We start from the raw sequence: 15,368 nt of genomic DNA on the forward strand, positions 1-15,368 counted from the left end.
TTATACTACAGCGGATTAAGCACATTAACACATTTTCTCGCGCCTGCGCGGACTCTGTGGGTTACTAGTTTTAAATATTACTGTATTGTGAACCTTAAAATGAAATTCTGGAATTTTGTCACTCCCTAAATTCTGACGCCCTGTGCTCGACCACAGAACAACACTTACGTAAATACGGGCCTCCATGTCACCCCCTCACTTCAACAGTTTTTTTTTTAATAAGAACGCGGTATTTCTTAATATTTTTTTTTTCTCACTAAAATAATTCCTTTGCTTCTTTTCAAATAACGTTTAGCCTAAACACTATTTGAAGGATGTTTGGACGACTAGAAAAATTCTATATTCTAACTCTATTATTCACAATACAGTGAAACCTGTCTATGTTGGTCACTTCCGGTTTCATTGAAATATGGCCAATGTAGAGAGATGAGCGAACTTACAGAAAATAAATGCATTCTGCAGCAAAATCTAATCTGGACAGTAATGTAATAGCTTCTAGTGAAAGACATAATTACTATCTAAATATTACTTTTAAAAAATATTTTTTATTTTATTTTTATTTTGGTTTTTGCATAGCAACTTGCGAAATAAGTTTAAATTTGAATAGAAATTTATCAATTTTGTATAGCGTTTTCGACATAAATGGAAATGGAGTGACAGTCAAAAGCACACCGAAGCTATATGGGGACCTACATTTTAAAATGGAATCCGAACCACCGTAACGAAGTTCTTCCACCAGGAATCGAACCAGGGACAACTGGACAAAAGAACATGGTCTCAGTATAAGTTAAAGGAAAATTAAATTTCTGATCAATTCAAGAAGCAAACATCTACAAGACAAACCAATGAAGATACGAAAGAAAACAATAAAGCATGGCGCAAAATTTCTGTTCGTCAGGTTGCCATTGGGGATCAAGTATTTTAGTTTAACGGTAGGCATTTGGCCTTTACTCTGTTTCCCAAATACCAAATAGCAACCAAACACTCTGATCCGACTATTGGATTGAGACTTGTAATTTCATGACCTTCAAATGGCCGAGTTCAGAAACAGCAGCAGATGACTGAGTAAGATAAATATAGTCACAGGATACTACAGTAGGGAAGACGATTTTACCAAAGTGTGGAATACTGATAGTCATAATAACCTTCACTACAGAAACATGAATAATGACGACAAAAAGTGGATCAGAAAGCAGGCAACGGATAAGAATCCTAGAATTCTCGGGAATGTAAGACAAGTCGTATAAAACTGACTTCAAATAGATCACAATTTCAAAGCTACTTCATACTAAGTTGATTTAATTTTTATTATATAATGTAAATATTTATGTCTGGAATAATTCCACGGAATGTTAAAGAAATGTATAATCTAAGTTAACATAGGTTTAAGAGTATAACAATCTTTACAAAATACCCGTTAGAACTGAGCAAAATTTATAAAAACTATTGCAAAATTATGATATCATAGAAATCTTCTGTACACGTTTTTCGCACAAATAAGATCTTCGAAAGAAGAGGATTCTAGTGCACGGAATTTGCAATATCATATTAGCAAGTTTCTTTATATCATTGTTTACTGTGCACACGCAATAGCCTAGTGCAAGATAAACTTCCAAGAAGTGAGATGAGTTCCTGGATCTGCTGGGGAAGGTGCCACAGAACACCAAAACAGTACATTAAATATTTAAAAAATTAAATGAAAGCTCTGATAAAATGAAATCTTTAAATTTTACGTCCCGCGGTTATGCCGGTTAGGCTAAAGGAGACGGTGAAGATGAGAAATGAATGAAATAGTAGAATGAAGAAAGTGGGAGAACCCCGAGAAAACCCACGCAAGGTGTTTATCCACCACAAAGTTCACTCGGCGCGAGCTGGGATCGAATCAAGGATGCCATGCACCAGAAATGAACGCGCTATCACTGAACCACCGCGGCTCCATATCCTTAAATTGTAATTTATGAATAGCTGTTTATGTATTGACTTGATTATCTGTTAAAAAGAATTGCAGCCAAGTAGCAAGAGGCTATTGATGTGTAATTTGTACAGACTACTTAAATAAATATATATTATATCCTTATCTATTCGCATGTTATCTTCAAGAATTTTTCAGGCATTATTATACGAACAGGATTTTCACACTCTATAGCCTGACTCTAACAGCTCACAAAGGGCTATAGTGCAAGTGGTTAGCGCGTCGGCTCCAAAAGCGAAACTCAACGCTAACCGTCAACCAGGAAGGCTAAACGTTACGCTATAAAACGCCATTTTTGATTATACAATATAGGAAAACAAAATCAATATACTTACCGAAATCATTGCATCCTCCAATGTGGCAATAAACGATTCAATTAAACTTGTAGGGATGTCAGAAATGAACCCAACCGTATCAATATATAACACTTCCAATTTGGACGGAAGAATTCCAGCATGGGTTGTCACATCCAAAGTCGCAAAGAGTTCGTTTTTTGGTTCCAGTTTGCTTTCACCAGTGAGTGCCTTAATTAAAGCAGTTTTCCCTGAGAAAAAAAGATTACGGAGCCTATAAAATGAACCTCAACACACTTCCGGAAACAATAAGAACAATATATATAACTAAATTTGTTCGGAACGTAGCTTCCACAAAACAGAAGTTCAGATACTTCCCGGTTCGAAGTATTCTTATAGCGTGAAGATTAATTTGCTTATGGTAAGTCATTTTATTGTGGAGGCCGCTCGGTTGCTCAGTGGTAGCGTTCACCTCTGGTGTGTGGGGTTCGTGGTTCGATCCCAGTATTCTCTGTTGTAAGAGAAATATTAGAGGATGATTACCTTAAGGTCCGACTATATTTTGCTAAACCACAGTGAATGTTTTTGCCCTAACGTTTTTCTTTTACACTTCTTTAGCGTATGTGATCAAAGTTTCTTGGGGAGGCCTCAATCGATTTTTGGATTGTATTCTTAATCCATTTATGTTATGTTGCAGACTGTGGTGTCATAGAAATATGTTTTCATTCTATTGGATATCTGCACCTCAATAAGTGTACCCATAATTCGATTCTATTATCAACATTGTTGATATTATATATCATACATACATACATATATATATATATGTGTGTGTGTGTGTGTGTATGTCAGAGTTTTTTTTTTTTTTTTAAAGCGATATAGCATCGCAGAAAAAACATGGAAATGCGATACAAATTGAAAACTAAATCACAAATTGCGATGCATCTTTGCATCTTTCATTATTACAACGGAAGCTAAAATAAGGAGCAAGCTGAAAAAATATTACTATTTTATCAGGAAACTTTTCTTTGAAAGATCGGTTGCTACAAGAAAAAAATGCCTCGACTTTGGATTACAAAACAGTTTTCTACACCGTCTTTCCTTCTCTTTGCCGGTTTTTTGCTAGTAAGTCATCCTCTAGATCTTCAAGTTTCGGGTCTTTGTTTCTGAGGTGTAATTAAAAAAACTAAATAAATAGAAAAGGAGGTTGAAGAAAAGGCAGCAGAGAAAACAAGTTCAAACTATACTTGACCTAGCCGATATATGGTGCACATTAATGGGGCTTGGATATGGTTAGTAAAACGCAGAAGTGTGTACAGTAGATCTCTGACAAGTAAAGGTCACGTTTGGGTGAATCGAGTTGCTACCCGAGACATATGTGATAGAGTAGTACTAAGTGTGCTCAATACGTTAGGGAAGTTTTAGGTGCAAAGGTCAAAGAGTTTAGGAGATACAAGCACTAGAACGTCACATGGAGATACATATTAGAGTCGTAATACATAGTCCAAAACATAGGAGAGAAGTCTTATACCTATTATTTCCTCGAAACTAGATTATGTTCATGTTCCCAGCATATTTAAGTGATGAAACACAAGGGATAGTTGTTTGTTTTGGAAATTCGAAGTGGTTTTGTTATTGCACAGAAAAGTTAACAATTACTACAATCAACATACAGTTCAGAAAAGAGTGCATGCCTCACACAAATACTCTGCTCACAGTGAGTACACCTGACAAGCGCAAGTCACACTTGAAACATCTGTCGTTTACAATTCCGTCAAAGCAGTAAACGTAAGGAACGATCCAACTTTCAGACTGTTCATTCAAGTATCCAGCCTTATGGAAAACGAATCGAATCATGTTGCGAAAACGAGGAGCACTGAGGTGGTAAATTGTTAACAACTGAAGTTGTATGGATCTGTCACGATGCCAAATATTCACTTTACTTCCTGTTATTGTTGTATCAGTGATGAAACGAACTAAGGCTTTGTATGGACGAAAGATGTGAACATCCAGAGGCTGAAGCATGCCACTACATCCACTAAGTATTAGCCGTTTGATCAATGCAAAGCCTACTGGCACACACTGTGACGAAAGACTGTCGTCTTTGTTGCAGACCATGAATCAAGTAACAGTAGGAATTTCTTCCTATCACTTGGAATGTTTTTCCACATGACATCCGAATGGAAAGTCTTAAGGTCCTGCTTTTTCATGTTCGCTGTTTTACCAGCAAATTAGGTTAAGATTATATTAGCCGGATCGGCTGCTTTACTGCAGGGAACCTACCGTTTGGTTCAACCACCAGAACATACATGGGACGCAGAATTACTCTTTTCATGGACACAGCCGGCGTTGTCATGTAGGAATGAGATGTTACACTCACATATCCCACTATTGTTTTGATCTTCACTGATCCTTCCTCCCTCAACGTCCTGTACGAATACAATTACTTCTTAAAGCGACTTTGATCCGCATTGAAGACATTGGCAACTGGAACGTCATCAGTGATCATAAGGTCACGTACTGAAATAGATTATAACATGTACCTCCATGTGGTTGTATCTCCTAAACCCTTTCAGCTTTGTACCTAAAACTTCACTGATATATCAAGTATACTTAGTACTACTCTATCACATATGTCTCGGGTAGCAACTCGATTCACCCAAACGTGACCTTTACTTGCGAAACAATAATGGCCTTCTTCAGCGCCGAAAATATAGAAAAATACACTCGTCTTTCCCTCTCTCTTTTCTTTTCGCTTTTCATTTGAAGTACTGATATACCGGATACCCATTTCCGTCCCCTGCAAAAACCAACATATAGTATTTCGTATTTATTGGACTTCTTTTATGAATGCATAATTACTCATTATAACACAGAAAATGCGATACAAAATTTACAAATTGCGATATAAATTGAAATTCGTATCACAATTTGCTACAAAAAATGTAAATTGTAAAATACTATGTTATCACGGTTATTTTATATATATCGTGAAATATTTATTCATTTTTTCTTTTCTTTATTGCACACATATATATATTGTGAACTATGCGTAGAAAATTTGTGTTGTTAAGTCATATGATCGTGGTGATTTGCATTTATCATGGATTGAAGAAATAACGTATGAGTACGCAGTTTACAAAAGGGTGAATACACTAATAACTAGGAATGCAATGTATATACCCGATTGCAATGAAATGAGCTGAGCGAGCTTAAACGACGTAATCAGGAAGCGTCTTTCGGTGATTATTCCTCGATGGTACATCGGATTTTTGATTCCGACCTATGTTGTCACTCAGCACGACATACTCTATCAGCGTGCTAAGTTTGGTTGAGATCGGCCAAACGGTCTAGGAGTAAGCGTTTTTTGGTGATTATTCCTCGATGGTACATCGGATTTTTGATTCCGACCTATGTTGTCACTCAGCACGACATACTCTATCAGCGTGCTAAGTTTGGTTGAGATCGGCCAAACGGTCTAGGAGTAAGCGTTTTTCGGTCATTATTCCTCGATGGTACATCGGATTTTTGATTCCGACCTATGTTGTCACTCAGCACGACATACTCTATCAGCGTGCTAAGTTTGGTTGAGATCGGCCAAACGGTCTAGGAGTAAGCGTTTTTCGGTGATTATTCCTCGATGGTACATTGGATTTTTGATTTCGACCTATGTTGTCACTCAGCACGACATACTCTATCAGCGTGCTAAGTTTGGTTGAGATCGGCCAAACGGTCTAGGAGTAAGCGTTTTTTAGTAATTATTCCTCGATGGTAGATTGGATTTTTGATTTCGACCTATGTTCTCACTCAGCACGACATACTCTATCAGCGTGCTAAGTTTGGTTGAGATCGGCCAAACGGTCTAGGAGTAAGCGTTTTTCGGTGATTATTCCTCGATGGTACATTGGATTTTTGATTTCAACCTATGTTCTCACTCAGCACGACATACTCTATCAGCGTGCTAAGTTTGGTTGAGATCGGCCAAACGGTCTAGGAGTAAGCGTTTTTCGGTGATTATTCCTCGATGGTACATCGGATTTTTGATTTCGACCTATGTTGTCACTCAGCACGACATACTCTATCAGCGTGCTAAGTTTGGTTGAGATCGGCCAAACGGTCTAGGAGTAAGCGTTTTTCGGTCATTATTCCTCGATGGTACATCGGATTTTTGATTCCGACCTATGTTGTCACTCAGCACGACATACTCTATCAGCGTGCTAAGTTTGGTTGAGATCGGCCAAACGGTCTAGGAGTAAGCGTTTTTCGGTGATTATTCCTCGATGGTACATTGGATTTTTGATTTCGACCTATGTTCTCCATCAGCACGACATACTCTATCAGCGTGCTAAGTTTGGTTGAGATCGGCCAAACGGTCTAGGAGTAAGCGTTTTTCGGTCATTATTCCTCGATGGTACATTGGATTTTTGATTTCGACCTATGTTCTCACTCAGCACGACATACTCTATCAGCGTGCTAAGTTTGGTTGAGATCGGCCAAACGGTCTAGGAGTAAGCGTTTTTCGGTGATTATTCCTCGATGGTACATCGGATTTTTGATTCCGACCTATGTTCTCACTCAGCACGACATACTCTATCAGCGTGCTAAGTTTGGTTGAGATCGGCCAAACGGTCTAGGAGTAAGCGTTTTTCGGTCATTATTCCTCGATGGTACATCGGATTTTTGATTTCGACCTATGTTGTCACTCAGCACGACATACTCTATCAGCGTGCTAAGTTTGGTTGAGATCGGCCAAACGGTCTAGGAGGAAGCGCTTTTCGGTGATTATTCCTTGATGGTACATCGGATTTTTGATTTCGACCTATGTTGTCACTCAGTACGACATACTCTATCAGCGTGCTAAGTTTGGTTGAGATCGGCCAAACGGTCTAGGAGGAAGCGTTTTTCGGTGATTATTCCTCGATGGTACATCGGATTTTTGATTTCGACCTATGTTGTCACTCAGCACGACATACTCTATCAGCGTGCTAAGTTTGGTTGAGATCGGCCAAACGGTCCAGGAGGAGTTCGCGGACAACCAAACGGCTAACCCGAGTATAAGAGCTTCGCTTCGCTTAGCTCAATAATAATATTTAAAAAAAACTAAAGCTGCTCAAACGATTTTGTTCATATTTCATATATATCAATTTTTCATTAACAAGCATATTACCGTGGTATAGGTACAAGTCATTTCACTGGAAAACATCTACAAAAAGTAGTTTATTCTTAAGTGTAACTTTTTTTTCGGAAGATTTTATCAAAAGTGATTCACGCGATTTTGCTCATATTTCATAAATAAATATTTCATGAATAACCTGACAACATGGCATGACTCAGTTTTCATGCAAATATATACGAGGGGCAGTACATCCTTTGAAGTGAGATTTTTCCGAAAGATTTTGTCAAAAAGAACTCAGAGGATTATTTTCATATTTTATAAACACATATTTCATTAATATCCTGATATGACATAACTCATTTATCCTAGAAGAATGTACGAGGGTTAGTTTATGCTTTTTTTTAATGGACGTTTTTCTCAAAAACGACTCAAGCGATTTTATTCATATTTCATAAATATACATTTAATTAATAACTCTATAATGTTGTATAAATTATTTCTCACGAAAATATCCACAAAGGATAATTTACTCTTGGGCCAATCCATCTGAAGTGTTCCAAAAATGGTTGCTCGACCATCTCCGAAAATTATAAAAATTTGAGTGTGACAAACCATGTGTATGGGAAGGTCAATAACGTCATTCATTTTTTCGTATGTGCAAGTGTTCCTAAATGGTGGCCATCTTTGTTGTCGGTGAAGTGTTAATTTTTGCATTTGCAAGCGTTTACGAAAATTACAGTTGCTCAGGACTTACGAATCAGACGAACACCAAACATAAACGAATGTTTAAAGGAGAGACTGAGGTACACGGAGAATATAAACTTGCGTCTAAATAAATATGCAGGGTTGCAAACCAATACATGAAATCACCAGAAAACTACAGAAAATTACACTTTTAAAGGGGCTGTATTTTGGAATGGTATAAAGTGGGAGGTTTTGTGCTGAATACTGTTGCGTACAAAGAGTCTGTAGAAATATTCACAGTTATGATACTACTGGCACCATAGATTTATGGGGGTCCGAAAGTTTTTGATTTTGGTGTGGATATCTCAGGAGGGCAAAGCATAGATGGCCATTTTCCACTGGGCTCGCTCGGGCTCGCGCTCACCTGTCTCAGCTGGGCTCGCACTCACTCGGGCTCGCGCTCATCTCTCTGGACTGGGCTCGCACTCACTCGGGCTCGCGATCACTTCTCCCAGCTGGGCTCGCGCTCACTCGCGCTCGCACTCAGTAATCTTATCTGGGTTCGCACTCACTCGGGCTCGCGCCCATCTCTCTCGACTGGGCTCGCACTCACTCGGGCTCGCGCCCACATGTCTCAACTGGACTCGCGATCACTAGCGCTCGCGATCACTTCTCCCAACTGGGCTCGCGCTCACTCGCGCTCGCACTTACTAATCTTATCTGGGCTCGCACTCACTCGGGCTCGCGCTCACTTCTGTCCACTGAGCTTGCACTCAATCGGGCTCGCGCTCACTTCTGTCCACTGAGCTTGCACTCACTGGGGCTCGCGCTCACTTGTCTCAACTGGACTCGCGATCGCCAGCGCTCGCGATCATTTCTCCCAACTGGGCTCGCGCTCGCACTCACTTCTGTCCACTGGGCTTGCACTCACACGATCACGCGCTCACTTGTCTCAACTGAGCTCGCGCTCACTTGGGCTCACGCTCCCTTCTCTCGACTGCGCTCGCGCTCATTTCTCTCAATTGGGCTCACGCTCGTTCGTGCTCGGGCTCAGTTCCCTCAATTGGGCTCGCGCTCACGTATTTCATTGGGGCTCGAGCTCAATTGCACTCGGGCTCACTTCTCTGAGTTGGGCTCGCACTGACTTGTTTCATTGAGGCTCGGGCTCAATTATTGAGCCCCAGCCCAGTTGAGCACAAGAGCCATGCTCGCGAGCTTGTACACCTTAATAGGCTGATTAATGGCGTATGCCCCCTCCAATTTCAACCCCTGATGGAGTTGTTACAATTAACCGGTGTTTTCTAACTTTTCCTATTTTTGTGGCAGCCCAAACTATTATCTAAATCGATTTTTGTTAAAATAATGTGAGTCACTTTTATATCGATTTTCATTGTTTCTGTTTGCAGAATCTATGTGGATAGGGCTATCATTTAGTTACAAAATAATGTTTTTTTCTTATCTCATAGAAATACTTGACACGTTAATACTAAACTTCGTTAAAACAGGTGTTTTAACAAAATGAACTAGTCCTACAAGTCATAGGTTGTTTATGCAGCTGAAATTTGAAATACTGTTGATTGATTAATTGATTATCTTTCACCGTCCCCTTCCATCAGCGAGGCTATATGAGACATGGACTTATAGTTTTAACGTGGAATCTGAACCACTGTCGTTTAATACTTTCCCACAGTCGCGCGTGCTAGCCACTAGACCAGTGGAAGGGCTTGTAATACTGTTGTCCAATGATTTTTATTAGGAATAAATTATAGGTGTTTTTTTTTTTTTTTTTTTTTTTTTTTTTTATCGTTTAGTCAGCGTAACGAAGATGTCCAAACTGATTTGTGAATGTGATAATGCAAGTATTGAACCATTGTGTAGTCCACAATCCAGTATACACCTTCTGAACCCCTGTCACCAAGGCATTCAAAGTGAAAGTGTTAGTGCTCTGAAGAATGTTAACCCTCCTCCCGTCCCATCACCATTGTTAAGAAACCAACTATCCAACCCCGAGTCAGAGAAGCGGAAATCGATCTTGGCCGGTGATAATTTTGTGCTCAGGAACTGCATGAATTAGTAAGTATAGCAAAATTAGTAAATCCCTGATATGTTAAAAGCAGACGTTCACCTTCAAGTTTTATTGTATTGCCAAGCCTCGAGGCTCATTCATTGTCGTGCTCTGTAGATAATAGCTATGTATCTGAGACCATGCTTCAATACCATACACTGAGAAAAAAGTGTACGTGGCGTATGTAAAATCGTATGTTACATTTGTAAATCCTGTAGTTTTTGGACTGCAAACGTATAGCTGAAAACGCATGTTTTATAATACTTTCTGTAAGTATTCCATGTGTACGTACTTTCCGTATAAAACAATATGGGCGGTCAGGATCTCATATACAAATGGACAAACAAGGAAACGTATAGTCTGTTGGCCTCTATCTAGAATTTGAGGGAGTGAATAGTTTGTATTAACAAACAAGCAATATTTTCTAAAGTTAATTCTGCAGAGATTCTTTATTTCTTTACGTTTCCAACTTCTGATGAAAAAATAGGCCTATTAAGTGATATGACACCTCCATGAATACCGGGATGATATAGTCTTAATGCGATGTCTTTACATGTTTTTCTGGAACCTGAAGCCCCACAATAGTGTTCCCATTCGGGCCTGCATCTTCCAAGTCCATTAGATTACTTTTTGCCCTTGCTTTGAAGCAAGAAATCCTTAATTTTTTAACTTTGTGACTTCCCTCAGGAGCAACCTCTCATTTTAATTATGTACTTGAAAGCATATTGTCCTGCTAAAATACACTAAAGATGAATATTTCTTAATTTAGGCTAAGTTTAAGAGTATTAAAACTGAAAATTTGAAAATATACGTTGATTATAGCATGTATTTTGTTAAAACACACCAAAGAAAATTAGAAGTTAATGAAAGCTCAATAAAGATGTTTATGAATGAAATTTACGTCATAACATCAGTTTGAGTCGAGAAGTTATGTGTAATACTTTCGAAAATGGTAAGCATATTGTAGTTCTAGTTTTCAATTCATCTTTACATTTCCTTATGTATATTAAAAGCCGGTTCTTTAATGGCGTAACATAACGGAAAAATAGTACCTATATAAAATTAGGTAATATTAAGGACTGCGTTAAAAGAGGAAATGTAATTATGTCAATTTACGAAGCTATCGTGAAACTTAGAATGTTTTGTCTTTGTTTGGAGCTTAATATTCTTTTTCATCAGTGAGGTTATATGAGATCTCGCTCGTCTGGAAGGTGAGAATACTTACCACTTATTCACAGTGAATCAATATGAATAAGTGCCTGGCAACCCTTAGCTATTTCGTCAGGTATGTGCTAATCTTCACGGTAATAAGATCTGATAAATCCGCAATGAAAATATTGTGTCAACAACATCAAAATCGAATTGTAACTAAAGGTAAAAATGGATCTGAAAAGGTTGGGGAACGCATGACGTTATGCTGTCCCTTGTGCCTATCTTTGCCCACTATATTTTTTTAGGAAGTGGAGGGACCCCATAGATATTTTTGGAAGTGGAGGATGACGTCCCTCGTGTTTTTCCTCACTTTTAACACTGGTTGTAACAAACGACTCGCCATCGTTTCAGGGTAGCTTTCGAAAAAAGACTTTAATAAAAGGAGGGAGGGAGGGAGATTTGTGTGTGTCTTATTTTTTTTGGATGTTGAATTGCTATCTTTCTTTTTTTAATAGCCCATTGACTTATATAAGGAAGTATTTTTCTTTTAAATAGACGAGATTTTAATCATTCAATTTTACTAATTTCTTTATCTGGCCTATTTAAGAGTTCCTTGCTTTAAAAATATTCAATGTAATATTGTTTTAGTTTTTATTTATATATATTAAAATTGCATAATACCGTAGTTAAATTTCGCTTAGAATATATTTAACGATCTCAAGAAGAAGTAGTCAGTAAAATTACAGGCTAAAATTCTTTTATTTTAAAAAATTAAAACAATGTTTCCTCATATAAATTAATGGGCTGAATGACCATTATGGTGCAAGTTATCAACATTCTTAAGAGCTACTCTTGTTTATTGGGATTTAAAGAAGCTACAATTAAATAATACATAATAATTTTGCTCGACTTTTCTATGAACGCAATTTTTAATAGTAAATAAATTTCCTACTTCGCAAGGTCAAGTAGTTTCCTTACTCTATGGTCTCACAAAAAAGCTTGGGTCATGGAAGTTGTTACTAAAACAACAAAAACAAATACCTGCCTCAAACAAATACCATCCTCTCATAACCATAAAAAAAAGTCGGTTCTCTATCGAAAGGTGTTTGAAGTCCTCTGGACAATAAAATGACAGCTCAGACCTCAAGAGTGTGCTTTTTCTTTTTGTAAAGTTTTTTCATTCTTCTTTTACAATTCTGCACATGGAATGTTTTTTTTTTTTTTTTTTTTTTACTCTAAAGCAAATGAGTCCACGTGAGTGTTAAGTGAGCGCGGGCTCGTACACAATTTAACTCGCGCTCGCTCGAGCTCACTTCTCTCAACTGAGCTTGCACTCACTCAGGCTTGCGATCTCTTCCCTCAGCTGGGCTCGCGCTCACTTCTCCCAACTGGGCTCGCGCTCAATTATTTCATTGGCGTCGGGCTCGCGAGTTTGGACACCTATGGGGCAAAGTGATAAAAATTGCTGCTTACGACACAAAGTACTTCTGTATGTGAATAAACTATTGCAAAAAAATCATGACTGATATTACATGGATAAAAAAGTAAAGACATGGTAAAGATGATGAAACACTTGCGTGACGATGATTGTAGCACGGAAAAATTTAAATGTTTGGATTGTTTTATTCTAGATCTCAAAAACTATGCATGGTGCAGCAATTAGCCCCATTTTCTTTTGTGTTCAATTGTGCAAAAGCTTGTGATCGGCGTTTGTTCCATCTTTCCAACTCCATGATCATTGACACGTCTATGGTAAGAAAGTTAGCTCCCCCTTGCACCCACGATACCCATCGTCGAACTGAACGGCGGTATTAAGGCATTTAATGTATCAGCAAAGTATCATTGAAATCCAATCCCAGTTACGGAAGTTAATATGTTCAAAAAGTTGCGTTATATCTATCCTAATTATATATAAAAATACATGAACTGACATAAAATAAAAGGGTTGACGTGGAAAGTTGAAATTTAGCATGATTGTAGCTTTCAAGTACTAACACACAGGAAAATTGCCAAAAGTTAATATTTTTAATTTTTAAGGGGTGTAAAGGGAGTATGAAGAAATTCTCTATCTTATTTAAATTAGCCTTTTTCTTTGGGACTTATAATTTCATATTTTGAGTACTTGGAATTGGAAAACTTGAAATTCGATATGCTTGTACGTTTCCATTAGCATTACTTAAGTAAATCACCGAAAATAAAAAAGTTCAACCGTAGAGAGGTTTTATAGGGAACTGTAAAATCTTTCCCATGTTATTTATATGGGACATCTTCTACACCCTAAAATGCTTAGGCACTTCCGGCAGGATTAGAATGATGAAATTTGGCATAATTGTAGGCTTCTGGGACTAACCAACAAGAAAATTGCCAAAAGTGAATATTTTTAGGTTTTAAGGTATCTATTCAGGAGATGAAGTAATTCCCATGTTATTTAAATGGGTGTTTTCTTGTGATCCAAAATCTTATCTTCTAGATAGTTGAAATACGAAAAGAAACTTGGTAGAATTGTAGGTTTTAGAGGTTCGAGGCCGTAGGCCGAGCAAACGCGGGGTCTAGGGGTGGAGTCCCCAACTAGCTAAAGAATAGTTTATCCTTTATAACGCAACTTTATAAACATATTAACTTCCGTAATTGTGATTGGATTTCAATGATACTTTACTGATACATTAAATGCCTTAATACTGCGGTCCAGTTCGACGATGTTTGTCGTGGGAGCAAGGGGGAAGCTAACCCCCTTACCATATAGACGTGGCAATGATCATGGAGCTAAAAAGATGAAACAAACGCCACTAGCAAGCTTTTGAACAACTGAACACAAACAAAAGCGGACCTAATTGTTGCACCATGCATAGTTTTTGAGATCTAGCATGAAACATATATCCAAACATTTCATTTTTTCCGGGCTACGACCATCGTCACACACGTGCCTTCTTTGCGTTTTTACCATGTCCTCACTTTTCTCTCCGTGTAATATCAGTCATGATTATTTTTTGCAATAGTTTATTTACATATAGAATTACTTTGTGGCATAAGCAGCAATTTTTAGCACTTTCCCCTCCTGAGATATTACGAGCTAAAAATTGCATCAAAATCACAAACTTCAATTTTCGAACCCCCATAAATCTACGGTGCCAGTAGTATCATAGCTGTGGGTATTTCTGCAGACCCTTTACATGCAATAGTATTCAGCACAAAACTTATGAACCCCTCCACTTTATGCCATTCCAAAATACAGTTCCTTTAAAAGTGTAAATTTCTGTAGTTTTTCTGGTTATTCCATCTATTGGTTTGCAATCCTGCATATTTATTTAGACACAAAGTTTATATTCTCAGTCTCTCCCGTAAACATTCGATTTTGTTTGGTGTTCGTCTGATTCGTACGTCATGAGCAACCAGGGTTTGCCCAAGTGGACCCACCTGAAAAAAAAAAAAAAAAAAAAAAAAAAAACAACTTAAAACTTACCTGGGTTTTTGAGCATTTTGTTAATATATTATTGCTACAACTAAGTTGATCACATTGAAAGTTATTTTTATCAAATTTTGGACTTTCCTCGGGCGAATTAAATGCTTTCACGTTAAGGCATACAACAACATTCTACATAAGACCTTTATAAAGTTCTGAATGCACTGAATAAATAAAAAAAACCTTACCTTCGCTTGAGATAATTATATAAGAAATTAATGTATTGATTATGCTTATAGCCTATTTGAAAAAAAAAAATGCAATTTTATATTTTGGAAAATACTTTCCGAAATTAGTGTACTCGCCGACTCGGCTATGCCGAGGGACGTTATCCATCATAGGGGATACCGGGGCACATTGTCACAATTTTCAAGTTTTATATTCTTGTGATGCTCGCGTAAGGCCGAAAATTATAATTTTTAGTATACACACTTTGATACATACTTTGTTATCTTGTGCATTACATGTATTTCTCTGTCCAATGTAACTCGCTCTGAACTGGACTTATGTACTATGTTTTATGATCAATACAGTTGTGACAATGTACCCCATATGCGGGGTAAGTTGTCACAATATATGGGGCAAACTCTCACATGTTATTCTTGTGGAACTTTCCAGAAATTGGT

General features: G+C 37.8%; 1 protein-coding gene across 4 annotated transcripts in view; it reads right to left on the reverse strand.

Annotated features, from left to right (window-relative positions):
* LOC145674397 (putative GTP-binding protein 6) overlaps window positions 1–15,368 on the reverse strand; it is a 138,862-nt gene that overhangs the window by 43,422 nt on the left and 80,072 nt on the right. For all 4 annotated transcript variants that reach the window (XM_081744400.1, XM_081744399.1, XM_081744398.1 and 1 more), the window contains exon 7: window positions 2,308–2,516. In XM_081744400.1, coding sequence (XP_081600526.1) covers window positions 2,308–2,516 — 209 coding nt within the window. The remainder of the gene's footprint in view (window positions 1–2,307; window positions 2,517–15,368) is intronic.

This window comes from Thermobia domestica, chromosome 17, assembly GCF_964235325.1.
Source record: "Thermobia domestica chromosome 17, izTheDome1.hap1.1, whole genome shotgun sequence".
Taxonomy (NCBI): domain Eukaryota; kingdom Metazoa; phylum Arthropoda; class Insecta; order Zygentoma; family Lepismatidae; genus Thermobia; species Thermobia domestica.